Below are 16531 nucleotides of genomic sequence, written 5' to 3' on the forward strand. Positions count from 1 at the left end.
ACAGACAGACAGACAGACAGACAGACAGACAGACAGACAGACAGACAGACAGACAGACAGACAGACAGACAGACAGACAGACAGACAGACAGACAAACCAAATCAATGAGGGCGCGGATTTATCAAGGAGATGAAACATATGCCGGAACCAGTCGGGCGCAGACAGGCCCATTCCACCTCGTCCCTCTGCCCCAGCTCGGCCAGGTAGGCGTGAGCCTTGCCCATGGCCGGGCGGCCGGCCTCGATGTTGAGGAGGACGAAGCGGCGGGCGCCGGTACCGGTGCCGGGTGCCGGGGCCGGTGTCTGACAAAATGGGAAGCGTATAGCGTAGTTTGCACATGGAGCACCGAGACGGGAGCAGGGCCATGGGCTTAGTCAACAATTGAAAGGTGGATAAGATACAGCGGGATGGCCTCCGGAAGGTGGATCGCATCGGCTCGACTCGGGGAGCGTCACCTTGAAGCGGCAACACTTCTTTGGCAATGCGACCGTGGTTCAAGCGCGCATATTGCTGTCCTTTTCTCCCCTCTTTCCTTTTTCTTTCCTTTTTATTTCACCCTGTTTTATTATTTAGCTCACCCAGAATATTCTTCCTGATCTATTGGGAGACACCCCGTCACTCCGGAATGTGCCGAGAAGGGGGGGCCGATTCGTGAGCTGGTGCTCTCTATTAGCAGCGAGGCCTTCATGTTATTACTGGCTGAACCGCAACCCCATCGAGGAATCGTGTAAGCAGGCCCGGGCGGCCGGCACGCTCTCCTGGTTAACGACGATCCGGGGATCGACACGGTTGTCCCAAACCAAGTTTGCGGTTCTTTATCCAGATTGGATGTCGCTGTTCATTAAGACCGTCGCGAACCCTGAGCGTGCCATCCATCTCAGGGCACCCTCGGCACTTGGGTTCCTCAAACTCGTGCTGCCTGGGACTCAAACCCGCTTTGCCGACGCGATGCCGCAACGAGAAGATGTTGCGCAGGACTCTGAAACCAGCTTATGTTAGATCACTTGCCTGTCGCCAAACAGGTCGTAGTCCGGCTAAAGACCGCCGACGAGTCCATGCGATTTCGCCACATGCTCCAGTGGAACGCATCGACGACTCTGACGACTGTCTGGCGAGCCAGGGTGGAGAAGGCGAGATCTGCTGTCATCGAACCCCCTTGGGCATGATTCTCTACGTCGAGGTACGAGGAAGCCTGGTTGGTTGCCGGTCTCGTGCAGTCCGGGGTCCCATTGCCTGATGGGTCCTTCCATCCATCATGCCTCCTCGTCTACCGAACAGACGAAAGCGGAATGTCCGCAATCGCTTGCGCGGCAAGTGCACCGCCGAGAGTTCGGACAGTCGAGCAACATGGTGCTTTGAGATTCTCTGGATCGCGATGCTCGGTTCTGGAGTACTGCACAATACATTAGCAAGCGTCTTCGTGTCCTCCGATGGCGCAAGCACAACGTGGATTCATCGGCAACGCAGAGAGCGCCGATCCTACAACCCGTAGTGGTAGTGTTGGCAGCAAGATGCAAAGCGGCCGGGTCAGTGGAAGGCCAAGTCAATATAAGCGGCAGAACCACAAGGCTCGATCCCATGCATTGCTTGCCGGTTGCTGGCGGAGACGTGTAAATTAACTGGCCTAGGTAGGTCGAGAAATAGCAGCGCAAGGTCTTTCCCATGGGGCCGGCGCTCTGTCAGTAGAGCCAATAGCAATCAAATCCGGCACCGTCGTGCTCAGGTGGTCGACCTCAAAACGGCGGAAAAGATCCAACCGAGCGATGGGGACGGCAGAAGCATGGAAACCTTGGAAAGCTGGACGCGTAACCCCCAATATATGCGCATTCCTTTGAGCGGAACGCAGTCTCAATCGAGAAATTGGCCAAAACCCCAAAGTAACTGCCCAGCTCGGTTCAGGTTGACGAGAACAACAGCCGAACACCGTGCATCGTCGCATCGAACGGCTGCCGGAGCAGTTGAAGCTGTTCTGAAGGCCGCTGATGTATGTACTCCTCAGGATCGCATACCAAAGGGGTTTGTCGTCGAGTTGCGAGGTCGTACAGATGATTCTTGCCCAAGAGCTGAACATACGCCGCGGGCTGGCTTCGGGCCGCAATATGGGAGGTTTTGCGTGCGATCTTGAAGCACCTGGGGCCAAACCTGCCATATTGCGCCGTTACTGTTCCCGCCGTTTGGCCGGTTTTAGGTGTCAAGAGCAGCAACGACTGCCTCAACTTTTGGCGAAGATGCCGCTGCACCGAGATATCGACATCGTCCCTGTCCTCGTATACCAGGTCTAGACTCTCACCTAAGTAAAGCCCGGAAAAGAGAGCCGTTCGGGGGCGAGGGCTCGAATCACCTCAAAGAGTACACAGCACTTCCTTCGGGGGAAAAGCAATGGAAACCAGGGATGCTGGGGTGATGTTGCTTGCTCAGCTGCTCCCGCGCTAGCCAGGCTGTGTTAACTAGTACGTAAATATGCCCAATTGTCCAGCACGGCGATGCCGAGCTTCGGCCAAGGAAGCAATCAAGGAAGCCTGGTCGCTTTGCGGCGGCGATTGTTGCAGGGCGAAGAAGCTTGTTGTACAGCTTCCACCAGGAAACAACGAAAGCGACATACGGCTAGGCAGGAACCCAGGCTTGGCTCAAGCAAGCACCTCATTCACAAAGGAGCCACCTGAGGTAACTACATAGTACTAACTACGTAGGGTAGGGGCGCTCCGTTACCTCCAGGTTCAGCTACAAGGTTGCAGGGGTCTCAGCGGGTCAAGAGGCGGCTCGACCCCTGGCAACTTCCACATTTGTTTGCTCTTTGGCATCCAACCTCAGGTGTGCCTTCCTCAACTTAGTCTCTTTTGTTCATGCAGTTGGCCTGACTTTGACTCAGATGACGAGAGAACTCTGTAGACTTTCGTCTTTTTTTTCTTGGCCCTCGTTTCTGCACCTTGCTGCTTCGCGTAACCCATCTTCAGCTCCAAGATTACCCTGCCTCTCTCTTCGAAAGATCTAGGACTGTGACACCTCTATCGAAGAGAACAGACCGCGAACACGCCTCACCGGACACACTGCTGCAGGCTGCCGTGTTCACCATCCCAGAAGTGGGTTTCGAGACCTAGATCTGAAGCAGTGACTGGCTGCTGCCCACAACGACCTCGTGTTGTCCTGCAGCCGCCGTTCCTGACTCGCACCGCTTCCTTTGCCAACCAGACTGCAACGGCGGAGATGCAAGCCTCATCATCTGCTGCGCGCAACTTTCCCGAGCTCTTCTATTTTAGTCATGTATTTCATGTTATCTTCACGGTGTCCTCTGTCAGCATACCAGGGTGCCTGCTTCGGGCCACGGTGGGCTTCTCTTCGAGTCCCGTCGCGGCAAGGGCAAGCTCGTTGCTAGTTGAGAGAGCTGTCTCCTTCGAGTTTCAACCAGCACCAGGGCGAGGTACCTCGCGACGAATCCACCCTCGGCGGGACGGTCTCATGTATGTAATAACCGCCGTCAGGACTGCGAGCTGCAAGTGAGCTTGCCACCGGATGAAGACCGGGCGGAGGACGACAGGGCATTTTACCCGCGGCCCCAGACACGGTATCTATGGAATACATTCACCCACGAGCTGCGGCTGCGCGCTCCCGTATTCCGGATACCCCCAGGTTGCTCGCCAGTCGCGAGAGATCATAATTGCCTTGCCCGAAATCGAGCGTTGTCGCCAACAAGGGCCGGGGTTATAACAATACAAACGCACTACACCTACGTGCCTTACACTGCCTTGTTCACACCCCCTTCCGGCAACTTTCTTCCTCTTCGACGAACCCCCCCCTTTTCTCTTGCACCCCAAAACCCACCGCCTCCCTGTGCCTTCTTTTCCCCTGTCTGGATGCGGACACACGGCGCACCCGAGCATACATCGTCAGTCCGCCTCCATGGCCTATATTTGCCCTTCTCCTTAGCCCGGTGCGTACGAGCTTGAGTCTGGGCTCCGTACCCTTTTTTATCGTAGCACTAGTTCCCTTTTCACCCTACTTCTTCCTCCAGCGAATGTACCCGCGTGGATTTATACGCTCCTACCCGCCGTTGGACCATCACTTCACTTTCCCGGGTCTCCATGGACATCTTGTTTTCACACTACGCCGTCGGGGGCCTGCCCAAGTCGGCGATGGCGGAAGTTGAACGGCGAACGCAGGATCTGCTCGGATCCAGCAGTTTCCAGCGGATGCTGGAGCTGGAGAAGACGTACAAGGTATGTTGCGCGCTTGAACCGTGGACCCTGCTCCCCTCTCCCCCCTCCTTCTCTGGACTCACCCCTTGCTTGGTAGGGTGGTTCGTGTCTTGATTGCTTCATACATGTTGGCTTCAACCAAGTGGGGCGACGTGTCTCTAACATTGCGGTTGCAAACCCGACAGAACGAGCGAGCGCGAGCCTCACATCCCCTCCTCCCCTCATCTCAGTCTCAACCTTCAGCCGGGCTTAGAAGCGGCCCACCTCCTCGACCTGCCCGCCCTGCCTCTTCCTTTCCGCAAGAGCAGTTCCTCATGGTCAACGCAACGAGACGCTCGGTCATTCCGCATTCACTATCTATCACTATCCCTCCGGCCGCCGACAACCAAAGGCGGAACCGGCAAAGCGAACGGGAAGTCAAGGAGGTCGACAACGAGTCCACAGATAGCGGCACCCCGACAAATAGTGAGCCGTCTCAGAAGCAGGTCAAGTTTCTCACTCCAGAAAACGGAGGCAAGAAGGAAGAGGAGGACGAGGAAGAGAAACAGGAGGAGCAAGAGGAGGAGAAGGACGACGACGACGACGACGACGACGAGAGGTCAGAGCAGTCGTCGATTTGCCAGTCCCCCAGCTGGGAGGGCTACGGCCAGAGAAAGAAGGACAAGAAACTCGAGGCCGAGCATCGAAAAAGAGAAAAGGAACGTGCTGAGAAGGAGGCCAAAGCTGCAAGGAAACGGAACACGGCAAGGCTAAGCAAAGCGCCGCCGCCGCGGCCGCCAGTGGCAACCGACCAGGAATCCCGGCCTTTCGCGTTAACTGCTACAGATCGCTCAATGTCAGATCCGCTGTTGCTCAGCCGGCGCGGACAGCAGAGTGCTCAGTCCCTTCATCGGCCAGAAGAGGTTTCGAAAATGACGGTCACTGCTGGTAACGCTCAACAAAGCCAGCGGCATCGGCCCGGTGACAACGGACCACCCCAGCAACAGGGGATGCGCAGATCCGTTTCGGAAGGACCAACGGTTTCCAGCCAGCAGGCCGTCCCAGCAGTTCATTCGCAACATGAAAGTCGGTCCGCTCACGATGCCTTTCCACAATCAGCCTCGAGAACCCCAAGGCTGCGCCACACGTCCCCTTCAGGAATCCGAAGCAACTCTTTGTCGCAGGGGGCAACGAGTGCTAACCACTCGCAGGAGACGCTGTCTGGGACTCCAGGCGCCGAAGGGGCTCGCCGCAACGGCTATGTGCTCCAGCAAAGAGCACAGGCCGCGGAACGGGCTATGGCCGGGTTCATGGACGAGCAACTGTTCGTCAAGATTGCTCAATACTATCCGCCATCGGGCCCAAGTTCCGGACAGTCTCAGCACGCGAGGCGCTCATCTCTGACACAGGAAGCAAAGTCCGCCGCACTGAAGCTCGTGGGGATGAAGCCACCCTCAACTTCAACCAGGAGCGCTCTCGGAGAGGCCGATCCCTTGACCTTTAAGGCGATTCCGTACTCTTCTAGCATAAAAACATCGACGCCAACAGAGGGTGTGTCCAAGTCTTCCAGTGGAGTCGACAGCTCCTCTTTCCAGCACGATCGCGAGCAATCTTCGGACTCCAGGGCGGCTGTTCCACGAGGACTGACTGACTCTGCAGCCCCCGAAAGGCCTTCACCTTCTCGAAACTCGATTAGTTCACACGGTATTCCAACGGCCGGTTTCGACCTCGGCGGTCACGGCAAGACAAGCCAGAACTCGAACGACTTTGCCGCTGCGGCAATGGCAATGACCGGGTCCAACGGGCAGCATCAGCCCGTGGAAGGCTTAAAACCATCTGTTCCTTTGTCGCCATACTCCAGGCTGCGCGCTCTTATGCAGTCGCGCGCAGAGAAAAAGACGTCTCAGGCGGTCGTTAAAGTGGCTTCGGAGTCTGCTGCTTCAGTATGTTGTTCCATTCCTACCCCCCTCCCCCCTCCCCCACTCCCTCGGGAATACCCTGTGCGATCAAATCAGATGCTGATACGTAGCAGGCTCCAGGAACAGCAGTGCCGGATGCTGATCGAGCAAAGTCGGTCGTGACGAGGCCAAATGAGAGCTCCCCGGCGTCCGAGGGTTCCTCGTCATCATCCGCCTTCGAGGATGGTTCGCAGCGCCCGTCACCAACGATGACACCAGACACCTCGCGACCACAGTCAGCAAAGGATGTTCTAGTATCCACGAGTGAGCGTGTCAAAGAGAGCACCGAGCGTCCCGGATCCCGAGACGAGGAAAGGACACCGCGCCAGTCATTGAAGTCGAGCAAGTCGAGGATACCCCGTGCCGGCAACTCGGAAACGCGCCGAAGTATTCAGGCGGAGAAGGATGACCTGTGTAGCAGAACGGCATTGCTCATCGACACAGACTGTGATACGCAGTCGTTCATGACTATTGTTTCCAACTCGGATAAGTTGGACGGAACCGAGCCGGAACCTTGGAGGAACACACCACGACGTCGGGCGGAAGTTCAGCAGCGGGTGGAGGCCCTCAAGCCGGTATCTAGGGCCAATAACAAGGTCCGAGATGCCGAGCCCACAATATCGCCGCCCCCGCGGTCTGCGAAACGGGGCGTGAGCTCAGCCAACGGGCCAGCAGCCGCGTCTTCTATCTCGTCGGAGGAGCGTCGAGAGGATGATGGGACAGCGCGAGGCCGGGTGAGAGCATCGGAAGATGGCGTGAGTGCGCCGCGGAGCAAGGACTCGCCGAAGTCGACGGGAACAAGACATCGAGTGAAGATGACTGAGGAAGAAAGCGACAAGAGGAGGAGAGGTGCCGCGGAAAGGCATCAGCAGGATGTTCAACCCAAGCAAAAAGGTCCGCGGGTGTCGGAAACGGTGTCGGATCTGAGAAGACAGATGGATGAGGATGAAGCCTGGTTTGCGCGTGGTCGTGCGCAGCGCGCCGAGTGGGTGCCCAGCTCGGTCTCGTCGACGAGCTCCGCGGTTGCATCTGCCGGGTCCGGCTCTCCGGATGCTCCCACTCCGGACTATCAGCCGCCCTGCAACCCTTACTTTGCCGACTTCTCCGAGGCCGTCAAGGCGCATCCGATCCTGGGCGACATGTCGGCCTCGATCGGGCCCCCATCTCCCATCTCGCTGCCGAGCCCGCTCCACCAAGTGCCGGCGAGGCCGCCGGCACAGACCCGGGCAGACTCGGCACCGGGCCCCTCGCTGGCGTCCAACTCCACATCGAGAGCCTCGACGCCGTCGAGCCGGCCATCGGGGGGGGCGGCAGCCGCGGCGCCGGTCTCGATCCTGAAGCAGCCCAAGTCGGCGGCGGCGGCGGCGTCGGACCGGCCGGCGGCGCTCTCGGCGCTTCCGAAGCACATGCAGCTGCAGGCGGGCGCGGCGGCGGCGGCGGCGGCGGCGCCGGTCGCCAAGATCTTTGTCGAGTGCTGCAGCTGCAAGTTCTACCACGACATGCCGTCCAAGCTGTACGAGTGCATGGCCAAGCCGGACGCCGTGGTGGAGGACAAGCTGCTGGGCATCTCGGGGGCCATCACGACCATGGTCAAGTGCCCGTGGTGTCAGCATAACATGAGCCGGGCCTGCTGCGCCGGGTACGCGGCGGTCGTGTACCTCAAAGAGAAGCTGCACTAATCGGACCCTTCCATCCTCATCTTCATCGACATCCATCATCGAGGAGTGGAGTGGTAGTAGCGGCTTGCGCCTTTTTTTTTTTCCGTACGATGTTGGAGGGAGGGAGATTGGGCGGTAATTTCATGAAGGCGAGGAAGGTTTATTGAGATTGCAGGCATCTTTTTCATCGTCATCATAGGGGTGGCCCAAGTGTGACGAGCGGTTTGCTCACCGAGTGCCTTTCCCTTCCTTTTTGCTTTTTTAACCGGAAGCTTGTTTGCCCTGGATATTTCTGGTCGGGGTCTGCCTGCCTGCCTGCGCTTCTGGTCGCTACCTCATCTCACCGAGTCTTACACACCATCTTCCTCGGTTACCGTGAAGAGAATGTTGTGCTTTTCTTATTTGTACGTTGAGGTTAGGGCATCCATGTATGAGACATACTCAAAACGGTAGTTGAGAGAGAGCATATCACGCGTGTATCTATCGATTGCAGTTGTACAGCTCGATATGGGGTGAGTAGACGTAAGGAGGAGGAGGTTTAAAAACACGACTGAACTTTTGTTCTTTGGTATTGATAAGTTGTAATATTTGCTTCGACAGATTCCATATATACAGAGTACATACATGTATAGTATAAACTGCGTATGCGTATAACTAGATCTACGGTAGATCTCCGCGGGTGTAACTTATATATGTAACTAATCTGTACCTATTTTACATACAGAGTACGGATTATATATGAGCCCGGTCGTTTTCTGAGAAAGGGTGGTCTGGCAGTTTGCAGATGGGGTCACAGCTGCTTATTAGGAGTAAGTGCCAAAGCTGTTGGAGCGCTGGTCAGGATGTCGTGGGCAAGAACGCAGCACGTGCAGAAGAAACAAAACCGATGGGTCAGTCACGAACTCTGGTGTTGTCAAAAGGCGTTAGCATTATCAGGCAGGGAGGGGAGCGGCCTTACTAATCTAACTAATCGCCCGCAGTGCCTTCCCCGAAGCTCGTTTGGCCGGACGGCTTTTGGCTTCTTGGCAGCACCAAAAGGAGATTCCGGCGATAACCTTGGATGCCCACTTTTTTTTTCTCCGGCGCGGGCTGCCAGTGGTCGAGAATCTTCCTTTTTTCGATGACGCCGAGGACTCGCTCAGTGACACACCTCCGATCCCGCGGGATAGTCAACCGACCATTGGCCACCGTTGACCGGTCGCATATTTCCTCACTTACTCACCACCACTTTACGACCGCTGTCCCTCGATATTTCGCTTTCTTCAACACCAAGGGGGACAGGCGGCAAGAACTCGAGCACTGCAACCCCACGCGTGCGTTTCGACCGGTCTGCGCTCGAGAGAGGGTGGGGGCGCACGGTGAAGTTATAGATATATATCGATATATCGATTTGTCCCTGCGACGCGGCACGGCGCTGCTCCGTTACCGTACCGCCCAGGCCATGAGGAGGGCCGCATAGATTCTCTCTCTCTCGGATTCGAAATGGCCCCATTTGCCGCAACGAGCGGCCCGGGGCAGGGCCCTGGACAAAACCACGACGTAATACCCGCTCCCGACCGTGCCGACCATCACGACTATACCGACTACGCCGACCCTCCGAGCGATCCTGCCGAGATCACGGCGGTGCAGAAGATGCTCTCGGCCACGTCAGGAAGCCTGTTGACAGGCTTGTTAGGCACGTGTCCCCCACCACACCGGCCTACCCCCTCTTCCCCTGCCGAGCGCGCTCCCAAGACAGAGTAGCTAACCTCTCCCCCCCCCCCCCCTTTCCTTTAGCAACTCCCCTCGACGTCGTCCGCGTCCGGTGGCAGTCCCAAAGCCTCTCTCAACCGCCCGCCATCGACTTCACCAAGCTCGCCTTCCCTACCACCCTCAGCCGCGGCGGCACCACTGCCTTCCGCCCCGCTGACCTGGGCGTGACCGCCTGCTGCCGCGAGGTCTTCTTCACCACCAACACCTCCGAGGTCTGCGTCCTCGGCCCCCGCCTGCCCTCCTCGTCCCTCGCCGGCTTGCAGGCGCCGGCGCCGGCGCCCGTGATTTGCGCCGTCGAGGAGACCCAGCAGCGGACCTTCACCTCGACCTTTGACGGCCTCCGCAAGATCGCCCGCAACGAGGGCGTCACGACGCTCTGGCGCGGCCTCTCGCCCACCCTCGTAATGGCCATCCCCGCCAACATCATCTACTTCACCGGCTACGAGTGGCTGCGCTTCAACCGCCGCAGCAGCCCCATCGCCCGCGCCGTGCCCGACGACTACGCCCCGCTCGCCGCCGGCTCCTTCGCCCGCATCCTGGCCGCCACCGCCGTCTCCCCCATCGAGCTGTTCCGCACCCGCCTCCAGGCGGCGCAGGGTACTACCACCACCACCACCACCACCACCACCACCACCACCACCGGCGGCAGACGGGGCGGCCACCTGGCGAGCACCTTCCGCGGCATCAAGGACATGGTCGCCGTCCACGGCTACCGCTCCCTGTGGCGCGGCCTGACCCTCACGCTGTGGCGGGACGTGCCCTTCTCGGGCATGTACTGGTGGGGGTACGAGACGATCCGGGGGCGCTTGAGCGACGCGCGGGAGCGCGCCGCCGCCGCGCGGAGCCACGGCGGGCTGGACCTGGACCGGGATCTTAACCCGGACGGGCACCGCGGTCGCGGGGAGCGGCGGCTCGACGATTGTCCGGGCCCCGAAGCGGACGAGGCGAGGGCGAGGGCGAGTGCGAGGGCGAGGAGGCCCTCGCGCAGCCGCGCCAACGAGAACCACGCCGACACCTTCACCGACAGCTTCATCGCCGGCGCCGCGTCCGGCGCCTTCGCCAGCATCGCCACCATGCCCTTCGACGTGGGCAAGACGAGGACGCAGGTCTTCCGGGACACCAATGTTTCTTCTTCTTCTTCTTCTGCGTCGTCTCCTTCTTCTGCGTCGTCAGATGCAGCAGGCGGCGGCGGCGCGGAAAAGGGCGTGGGCGGTCGGAAGGCTGCGGCCACCCTGGCCCCCGAGGAACGCAACATGGCCCGCCTGCTGTGGCACATCTTCCGCACCGAGGGCCTCCCGGGCCTGTTCCGCGGCTGCGTCCCGCGCACCCTGAGGGTCGCCCCGGCCTGCGCCATCATGATCAGCAGCTACGAGGTCGGCAAGAGGGTGTTCAGGGGTGTGAACGAACGGGCGCTTGCGGAGCGGAAAGGGGATCTCTCATGACCCGAGCTCTACCCCTCCCAAATCTGATGAATCTCTTTCAGCCCTTTTTCTTTCTTTCTTTCTTTGGTGTTCCCATCTTAGAGAGCCTTTCTGTTCTTCCATCGGGTTTCATCACGGCATCTGGCAGCATGTTTGGCGTTCTTCGTTCTCGGAGTTGACTGGTACCGGATTTTTTTCTCTCCTGTTGCCGGCATTCTTGGAGTCAGTCGGTCGACAGGAGTTGGTTCAAGGAAAGGGCCCCCCCCTTTTTTTTTTCCGGTGTTTGGTGGGAAAGTGAAACTCTCGACTCAAGTGCGGAAGAAAAAGAGAAAAAAAAAAAAAGTAGGGCAGCATTGCTAGATTTGGATGATTAGACCATGCCCACATGGGCATCTCGCATGTAGCTAATATGTACTAGTATGTACATGTATTTTTTTTTTTCTTTTTTTCTGCAGGGTAGCGATGCAAGACGGCGGGAGGGAGTCGGCGAGACCAGACATTGAACTTAGCGTTGTAACAATAAGTCATTACGAGCCGAGTCGTGTCAACGATCATTGGTCGTGTTCTTGACGAGAGGTGCTCATAGTCATCATCTGCGAGAAGATACTTGGGCTGTAGATATGTTTTACCTTAGTGGCATGCTTACGTGGTGGCGTGCTCTTTACCTTCCTCAATATCACACACCCGGCAAAATGACGTAGGATAGACCGTCCATGAGTCGAAAGAGAGGAGGCGTTTGCTTCATTTGTACTGCTCGGCTAGTCTGCAAACTTTTCTAGTGGTATCATGGGGGGTTAAAAGCGAAAGTTTTCTGAAAAGAAGACAAATAGAGGGGACAGTCTGGAAAAAAAAAAGGGAGAGTGTGCGAAGCTGCCAACTTCCTGCTTCCGCTCCGCAGGACAACCGACAAAGAATCAACCGGTAAAGTGGTATATTACGAGTGCCAAACGTCAAATTGCGAGGTTCGAATCCCATCAACGAAAGAGAAGGGGGGGAAACAGCAATAAAATGCAGGCAACACTGCGTGGCCGCCACATGGCAAAAAAAAAAAAAAAAAAACCAGAAATCAAAAAATTGCCCGAGTAGATAGGGCGCATCGAGAAGCAAAATTCATCCTCAACCTGACACAATCTCACTTGTTCTCACTTTACACTGGCGAGCTCCAGCGCCAACCATGGGGAGGGGGCAGGGGGGATTGTATCACAACTTAGCGGCGGATAGGGGGCGGTGGTGGCCGAGCGCCAGGTCCTCCCTCGATGCCGCCGGTCAGTTCGGCCACCCTGGCCTTGATGCGGGCGACACGAGACTCGATCGCTAAAAGAAAAAAAAAGGGCACGTGTTAGCACCCTACGATCTTTGGCAAAAGAAAAAGAAAAAAAAAGGTGTTGCGTTGGACATGGGCACTTACTCTCTTCACTGCTGTCGTCCGTGAAGCTCGTCGAGAGCCTAGTGGCCTGTGTGGCCTGGCGGTAGGCAGCCCGTTCGGCGGCGTTTTTGCGCATCTGCGCCCACCGGTCCTGCGGGTCGGTAGCGCGAGCCGCGGAGGCCGGAGTGGGTGCTGCCTTCTTCTCCTCGACGACAGACTTCTGTTGCTTCTGTTGTTGTTGTTGCTGCTGCTGCTGTTGCCCGGGGGACGGGACGCGAGGGGAGTGCCTGGCGATGGGAGGTGGCACTGCCTCGTCTTCATCCGAGCTGTCCTCTGGGACAAAGGCGGGCTGGTCGAGAAGCGGGCCCTGGTCGAAACGAGAAAACTCGTCCTTATTAACGACGTTGTTGTCCGTGCTCACCGGCGAAACCGGCGAAACTTCCTGGGAAGCGGATGGCTTAGGGGCCGGAGCAGGCTCAGGAACGGGCTGGGGTTTCCGCAGGACAGCGGGATGCTCCTTTGAAGGGGCGGCCGGGGCCTCTTCCCGCTCCGTGGTCTTCTGCGGCGCGGCCGGGAGAGCAGGGGCAGCAGGACCAACAGGATCAGCAGCAGCAGCAGCTTCCGCTTCCGCCGGGGCGGCCGGGGCAGCAGGGGCAGCAGGAGCCGCTGGAGCCGCTGGAGCCGCTGGAGCCGCCGCCGGGGAAGCAGGCGCGGGAGAGGACGACTCCTCTGCGGCAGCAGTAAGCGACTTGAGCTGCTCTGCGGCGTTCTCGGGCAGCTTGGAATTCCTGTTCTTGCGGCTGAAGAGCTTCTTCAAGGCGCCGCCGCCGCCGGCAGCAGCGGGCTTGGCCGCCTCCTTGTGAAGCTTCTTGTGCTTCTGCCCGTCGGGGCCGACGCCGGGTTCCGGAGAAACCATCTGCTCCCTGGCTAGCTCCAGGCCCCCCGCCTCTTTCGACGGAGGTACAGGGCTTTGCGCTCGCTCTGCGGGATGAACCTCCTGAGGTGGCTCTAGTCCCTTCTTCTCCTGGTTCGGCGCTCCGGGGGTTGGCGTTTCGTCGCGGTGCGGGGCCGCCGTCGCCTTGGGGAGGAGTTCCGGGAGGGCCTCATCGTCGCCTGACGTATGCGCAGCATGGCCATTGGTGAGCGAAGTAGTGCTGACACCACGGCCGGCGTTTGCATCGGCAAGGTAAGCTTCCCTTATCGCCTCCTTATCATACTTGCTAGCCCACTTGACGGCCGGTGATGCCTCATTGAGGATGCTTGGCTGGAGCGTCAAGACACTGTTGGTCTTCTCGGCCAGCCAGTCGGTGTCTTTCCTTCCCCTCCGCTCCTGGGCCTCTTGGGCTTGTTGCTGCGTCTTCTGCTGCTCCTGCCTCTGGAGCTGCAGCGCGGCAGCCTGGATCTTGGCTTGCTGGTCCGGCCCAATACTCGTCTTGCTGAAGCCCATGGTGTTGCTCGCCTTCAGGTGCCCGTCGCCCTTCTCCAGCGCGTGCTTTCCGGTGGACTTCCTCCGATTCAACCCCTTACCGCGGCGGGTCCAGCTGAAGAAGCCCTTCTTCTCCGCGATGTAGGCGCCTTCCTCGGGATCGGGAGCTGCGCCCTTGACGATCTCCTCCATGACGAGCCAGCGGCCAGTGCGGATGATCGTTTCGATCACGGCACAGCGGCCAAAGACCGCCTTCCTCTCGGGAGTCTCTTCGGGCGCCAGACTGCTCATCCAGACCCACCAGAAGGCGTCGTCGAGATCGAACCGGACGATGCTCGCCAGCTCGCCAGGCTCGAGCTGCTGTTCGGACTCTAGCCTCGGCCTGTGGGACTGAGAGCTGCGCTGCCGAGAGGTGCCCGTGTCGATGGGAGGCAGCGCCTTGTCCGGGGGCAACAAGATGTTCGGTGTACCGCGCTCGTCCACAAAGCCGGACGAGAGAAAGTCGGCCCAGGATGGGGTAGTCGGCCGCCCGAGATCACCCCTTCCGGAAGCGGGCGTGGTCCGCAGCGCCTGCATGCGGCGCAGCGAAGTGCTTGTCGGGTCGTCGTCTGTGTCTTCGTCCTCGTAAGTACTGGCGAAACCGATGTCCTCGAATCGGGACCAGGAAGCGTCGCGAAGGCTGGTCGAATGCTTCGAGCTTGAGACAGCCTGCGACTGGTTGGCCGCGGCGATCGCCCTGAGGACTCTGCGGCACTCTTCGGTCAGAGCCTGGATGGGATCCTCGTACTCGGACCATTCCTTCAGCGCCCGGTCTTCATCGCGGTACTGGAAGTGGTTGGCCCTCCGCAGCAGGGCGAACGGAGTCGGTGACACGGTGTCGACGATCATGGCCACCCGGTTGGTCGACGTCTGCAAAAGCGCGGGCCTCTGGGGCGGGTATTCGGTCTCCTGCAGGAGCTTCTGCAGCGACATGGGCAGCATCGATATGCCGCCGCGAACCGGCTCCGGCGCGAGCGAGCGGAGATAGGCAAAGAAGAGATGGCTCGTCGCGTCGGCCGCGCTGTCAGGTAGGTTAGCAAAACATGGGAGGCGCCTGTGCGAGGCCCAGCGTCTACTACTTGCCTGAGCCACGACTTGTATCCGCCCTCGAATCCGTTGCCGCTATCGGTGTGCTCGAACGCCCACCAGGCCGCCATGCGGGAAAGCTTGCGGCCCCCGAAGCCGTTGTTCTTGCTATGGGCCGCGATCGCAGAGAGAAGGTCGAAGAAGTCGAAAATGATCTTTGACCGAGACTCGTTGTCGACGCTGAGAGGGATGAAGGTCTTGAAAGAATCCCTAGCCATGTGTGAGTCTGCGCTCGGCGCGTCAGTGTTTTTTTTCCCCCCGGCCCGGACAAGAGTTACGGTGCGACAGGTCGACGACATACCCTGCTCGCCGATTTTGAAGAGCTCGTACGAGTCCCAGCCGACGACGCCACCCTGGAGCCGGCTCCAGCACCACTTGATCACTCCCGAGATGACCTATAGCCGCGTCAGCGTGTTGAAGGCAGCTCGTGGGCGCGCAATTGGCGCGTGGTCGTACCATTGGCTCTGTCATCCGTAGCTCTTGGGCCAACTCCTCCCCGGAAAGCACCCGACTGCCATCTCTTCCAAAAAAGTTCCGCACAAAAGTACGGACGGCGCTCGGATCGGAAGTCGGCCGGAATGGGAGCAGGAGAAAGGGGAGATCAAGACCTGCAGGGCGCCGTTAGCTTTGCTGTTGCGGCACGGGGCGTCGCGCGGGCGCAGCAGGGTCCCAAGCTTCGATGCCATACCTCGCGCTTTGAGCTCTTCGGTGCAGAACCGGATCAGCTGCTGCACCTCCTCGGGCTCGACCGTTCTACGAGTCCACGCATCCTCCCACCGTGGTTTCTGCTGTTGCTGGTCGGCAAGCTCGTCTAGCGCGCCCTTCTTCGACTTTAGTTTGCCGTCCCGGCCCTTGAGGCGGGAAAAGAGGCCCGGCATCGTAGGTCGACGCAGTCACTCTCGGAGGATACCCCGAAATTATGTGCAAGTTGAGAAATGTTCGACGATGCAAGTGTCAGAACAAGAGAAGATTTCGGGCGGCACGATCCGTGATTCGAAATACTGGCGTGGGGAAATTATGCGTCGCGGCCATGCGACGCTTCTAACAAGGAGAAACCAGGAATTATTTTGAAAGGTCGGGCGCCAGAGCTTTGGGGGACTGAGTTTCCGGCTCGCCTTCCCCTCTAACGATTGGGTGCGGGTCGGTCGTTGCACGCAAGTAGCGTCGCTTCGCCGCCGGTCCGATACTGCAAAAGGTGAGCTGGGAGGCCAAAGAATGAGGTGACGATGCGAAGCTAGATACCGAAGAAGGGTTCTTTGAATAATAATAATAATGATAATAATAATAAAACGACTAGAAGCGGAGGTGGAGCAAGAATGCAAAGTGAAGACGAAAAGCAGAATTGGAGAGGAAAGGAAAAAAGCGTTTTTCTCCACGTACACTATAATGAGGCGTCTTGGAGAGTCTTCAGGGGCTCGCGATCTCAGCCCAGTCGAGCGCGCCAGGAAATTGCTTCGACCAGGCGGGTGCTGTCTGGCGCCGCCTCTAATTCAACGAGACCCAAGTCCCGTTTGGCTGGGATCAGCCGCCAAAAGGTACCTGTGGGCTTGGCTCTGCAGCGAGCAGCCAATTCAGGTAGGTAGGTACCTACTGTATGTACCTTATGTATGTAGTGTACAGATTACAATATGGCAGATAACATGGTATGTGTG

The 16531-nt window shown here is 58.6% G+C and overlaps 5 protein-coding genes across 5 annotated transcripts; 2 read left to right on the forward strand and 3 right to left on the reverse strand.

The window, feature by feature from the left end:
- Nucleotides 1-1130: 1130 nt before the first annotated feature.
- P884DRAFT_39898 (uncharacterized protein) lies at nucleotides 1131-1627 on the reverse strand. Its single transcript, XM_069445869.1, has one exon. The coding sequence runs from the start codon at nucleotides 1579-1581 to the stop codon at nucleotides 1255-1257; it is 327 nt and encodes a 108-aa protein (XP_069296169.1). The 5' UTR covers nucleotides 1582-1627; the 3' UTR covers nucleotides 1131-1254.
- Nucleotides 1628-4080: 2453 nt separating this feature from the next.
- On the forward strand, nucleotides 4081-7810 carry P884DRAFT_204280 (uncharacterized protein; the record flags this gene model as incomplete). Its single annotated transcript, XM_069438566.1, has 3 exons — nucleotides 4081-4215; nucleotides 4380-6116; nucleotides 6206-7810. The coding sequence occupies 3 exons, from the start codon at nucleotides 4081-4083 to the stop codon at nucleotides 7808-7810; spliced, it is 3477 nt and encodes a 1158-aa protein (XP_069296170.1).
- Nucleotides 7811-9271: 1461 nt separating this feature from the next.
- On the forward strand, nucleotides 9272-11403 carry P884DRAFT_246368 (mitochondrial carrier domain-containing protein; the record flags this gene model as incomplete). The annotated part of the gene is made up of 3 exons (XM_069440460.1): nucleotides 9272-9470; nucleotides 9566-10435; nucleotides 10478-11403. 3 exons carry the CDS (start codon nucleotides 9272-9274, stop codon nucleotides 10981-10983), a joined length of 1575 nt encoding a protein of 524 aa, XP_069296171.1. The 3' UTR covers nucleotides 10984-11403.
- A 766-nt stretch (nucleotides 11404-12169) lies between these two features.
- Nucleotides 12170-14726, reverse strand: P884DRAFT_204079 (uncharacterized protein; the record flags this gene model as incomplete). Its single annotated transcript, XM_069438549.1, has 2 exons — nucleotides 12170-12276; nucleotides 12371-14726. 2 exons carry the CDS (start codon nucleotides 14724-14726, stop codon nucleotides 12170-12172), a joined length of 2463 nt encoding a protein of 820 aa, XP_069296172.1.
- A 111-nt stretch (nucleotides 14727-14837) lies between these two features.
- Nucleotides 14838-15954, reverse strand: P884DRAFT_39959 (uncharacterized protein). The gene is made up of 4 exons (XM_069445870.1): nucleotides 15568-15954; nucleotides 15336-15487; nucleotides 15181-15274; nucleotides 14838-15089 (listed from the first exon to the last, which is right to left on the reverse strand). The coding sequence occupies exons 1-4, from the start codon at nucleotides 15755-15757 to the stop codon at nucleotides 14869-14871; spliced, it is 657 nt and encodes a 218-aa protein (XP_069296173.1). The 5' UTR covers nucleotides 15758-15954; the 3' UTR covers nucleotides 14838-14868.
- Nucleotides 15955-16531: the final 577 nt, after the last annotated feature.

The sequence above is a fragment of the Thermothelomyces heterothallicus genome (assembly GCF_042370625.1).
Source record: "Thermothelomyces heterothallicus CBS 202.75 unplaced genomic scaffold P884_scaffold_17, whole genome shotgun sequence".
Classification (NCBI taxonomy): domain Eukaryota; kingdom Fungi; phylum Ascomycota; class Sordariomycetes; order Sordariales; family Chaetomiaceae; genus Thermothelomyces; species Thermothelomyces heterothallicus.

What these genes read in the sequence shown, in the direction of transcription:
- P884DRAFT_39898 (XM_069445869.1), bottom strand. Translation starts at nt 1,581, where the DNA reads ATGGGATCGAGCCTTGTGGTTCTGCCGCTTATATTGACTTGGCCTTCC.
- P884DRAFT_39959 (XM_069445870.1), bottom strand. Translation starts at nt 15,757, where the DNA reads ATGCCGGGCCTCTTTTCCCGCCTCAAGGGCCGGGACGGCAAACTAAAG. An exon ending in CGAAGAGCTCAAAGCGCGAG is followed by an intron (nt 15,488 to 15,567) that starts GTATGGCATCGA and finishes GGCGCCCTGCAG; the next exon opens with GTCTTGATCTCCCCTTTCTC. An exon ending in TACGGATGACAGAGCCAATG is followed by an intron (nt 15,275 to 15,335) that starts GTACGACCACGC and finishes ACGCGGCTATAG; the next exon opens with GTCATCTCGGGAGTGATCAA.